Below are 2,771 nucleotides of genomic sequence, written 5' to 3' on the forward strand. Positions count from 1 at the left end.
ATATCGTTCAGTTTTGGGAAGGGAGTCAGGAGACGACATGGTAGTGTCAGAGCCGAGTGGTTATCGGCGAGAGAATGAGAGATTTCGAGGAGAAGATGTCGCTACCCTTTAGTCAGGGCTCATAACCTGTTAAAGAGCGAGAACTAAGGTAGCGTGAGTCTCAGTCAATGGTAGAAAGACTCTATTCGTGTAAACTAACCTAAGGTAGCGTGAGTCTGTAGGACCGCTAGTAAGTATCATGTATAGTATAATATGAATGGTATGCGCACCTCAGTCAATGGTAGAAAGACTGAGGTGCGAGTATAGCGTCTAGCCATCCTTAAATAGAAAAGAGAAAATGGTCAGTAACTAGGGTGGATGACGTCCAGTGACACTGGCAGCTAAGGTACATAGAACTGGAACAGTTAGATATATTTATCTGGAACCGGCTCGGTGCTCTGACGGATCACCTCTCAACAATACAACAGCTCTCAAGTCTCGATAGTAGCGACTGAAACATGTCAGGTTTGACTATTCTCCACCTCTGTCAGGTTCAATTCTATACAGCCCTTTCTCTCTGTCAGCAGCGAGATGACTCGCCAATCCTGTTTTCTGAGGACGAGGATGATGGTCTCGCTACATCGGACATTGTGTATAAAGAATTATTAATAATGGAATAGAACCTTGTTGACAAGAGTACTGCGCTAGTGGCAATCACTTGTGCGTGTTCAACCCATACACCCATCCGTCATCATCTCTCTCAATTCGCCACTTCATATCCTCGGACTAACATCGATTTCAAATAGCTTTGCATGAGAAATAACCATCGTCACTGAAGGCATGCGTGTTGATCGGAGCAGCGTCAGGTCGTTGAGCAATGCGGAAAGACCAGAAGAGAAGTGCGAGGTTGATGCACATTGACTGATTTGTCGAGGTTGCAGGCCGGGACATACACTTTCGATGACAGGTGAACTTCATTGATCGATGTCAAAGAAACTGTGTCGGCACGACTCACCGTCTACCAAAGCCATAGACGATAAACTTCATATTGTCCTTCAGACGGCCTTCTGAATCAAGCCAGCGCTGGGGATTGAAAGTCTCAGGATCCGGGAAGACAATAGGGTCACGAGAAATAGCCCTGAAAAAGATGCAGGTTATGAAGTTTGCACATTGTGAAGCATAACCCTACCAATGGCACCCATAGACTGTTGCACCCTCTGGAATGGAATATCCTTGCTGATTGGAGACGAAAAGAATGAGAATGCGGGTCACACATGAATCCAAGGCACTGACCCAAACGATATCCTTAGTTGCACGGTGGGGGAAATCCTGAGGCGCATGTCAGCGTCGTCCAGGGAACTTGCGGAATTCAGGACTTGCCTATACGAACGACAGGTCTCCATCTCAAAGCTTCCAACAAGAACGCGTGCAACTGAGGAAGCGAGCTTGGAGTCTTTAAATGCCGGTGCTATCCCGAAAAAATTAGTCGAGAAATCAAAGATTTAATACCCTTTAGCATTACCTCTGTCTGACCCGATGACCATATCGAGTTCTTCATGCACCTTCGCCTGAGCCAGGGGTGGCACGCCGCAGCCATGATAGCAGCGGTAATTCCAACAGCGGTCTGAACTAAGCATGAGTAAGTTCATAGAGATAAATAGGTTGCATGACTTGCCGTATCAGATCCCGCTCCAAAGAGCGATCCGGCAAGATAAGACATCTCATCTGTAGAGAGTTGGTGGTCTTCGACGTGTTCCAAGAGCATCTTTGCAAAAGAGGGGCCCCTTTATTTTGGTCCTGAGTATAAGATATAAGTGCCATACGTTCATCGAATCAAAAAGCCCCTCACCGCTTCACTCTTGACGCGCCCCAGTTGTTGTCTGTATAGCTGTAGTTCATCATGATGCCACTCGGTAAGTTGTTTTCCGTAACCAGGCAAGTAGCGCAAAAAGGCACACGATCAACGAGATAAGCTCCTGGGCGCATCGCGACCTGGAAATGTTCGAGGATTTTGTGGATATGGATCACTTCAGGATCGGTGTTGGCAGTCGGCGCAGACTTCCCATAAGTTACCCGAAGAATGACTGATATGGCATACCTTGAGGAGCCACGTCTTTGAAAGATTCACAAAAGGTCTTGGTAATGACGTACCGTTCTGTGTGCTCCCGGTGGTTATTTGGGTCATTCAGGATATCCAATATAAAATTCTTCGCATTCTCGCGCTGCATATCTTGGTATGTCTCTGCCGCCTTCGGTTGGAGATGGGTATGTATCACTTTTCGCAGGCGCCGGAAGCGATCTCCCGAACGAGCCATGAGAAGACGCATCCCCCTTGAGAGCATCTCGCCCGCGGCGATAGACCGAGGACGATCTACCAGTGATCCACCTTCTTTCTCCATGATATCCATGGCTGCCTGGTAAAGGGGTCAATGTCAGGTCAATGTCAGAGGAAGCTTGAGGTACGGACGGTCTACCTCAACGCTGCCGATAACAATTATTACTTGGCTACCTTGTCGGAACGATACCACTGGTCCATACTCTCGAACCAAGTCGGTTAGCGCATGAGCGATGCTGGGTGGACGATCCCGATCAGCCTCGAACATCAGGGATGGCATTTCCAAAACTCACTTGACAGCAGGCAGAGCGTTGCTCCAGAACCAACAGGGGGGAGGTCCAGGTGGAAGTGGAATGCCGTTCCTCCTACCCGCTAACGAGAATTTCCTGTACAACATAGTGAGTACCCCTACGGCTGCGACAACACCGACACATAGTCGGCTTTCATGGCGAGGGTT

The 2,771-nt window shown here is 48.3% G+C and overlaps 1 protein-coding gene across 1 annotated transcript; it reads right to left on the reverse strand.

Moving 5' to 3' along the window:
• Positions 1-400: 400 nt before the first annotated feature.
• Positions 401-2,711, reverse strand: EDB91DRAFT_1353105 (cytochrome P450; the record flags this gene model as incomplete). Its single annotated transcript, XM_041326175.1, has 10 exons — positions 401-933; positions 995-1,117; positions 1,169-1,308; positions 1,356-1,447; positions 1,502-1,603; positions 1,651-1,763; positions 1,829-2,077; positions 2,131-2,393; positions 2,454-2,550; positions 2,608-2,711. The coding sequence occupies 10 exons, from the start codon at positions 2,709-2,711 to the stop codon at positions 753-755; spliced, it is 1,464 nt and encodes a 487-aa protein (XP_041168166.1). The 3' UTR covers positions 401-752.
• Between the last annotated feature and the right edge of the window lie 60 nt (positions 2,712-2,771).

The sequence above is a fragment of the Suillus paluster genome (assembly GCF_016628075.1).
Source record: "Suillus paluster strain FC165 chromosome Unknown EDB91scaffold_963, whole genome shotgun sequence".
Taxonomy (NCBI): domain Eukaryota; kingdom Fungi; phylum Basidiomycota; class Agaricomycetes; order Boletales; family Suillaceae; genus Suillus; species Suillus paluster.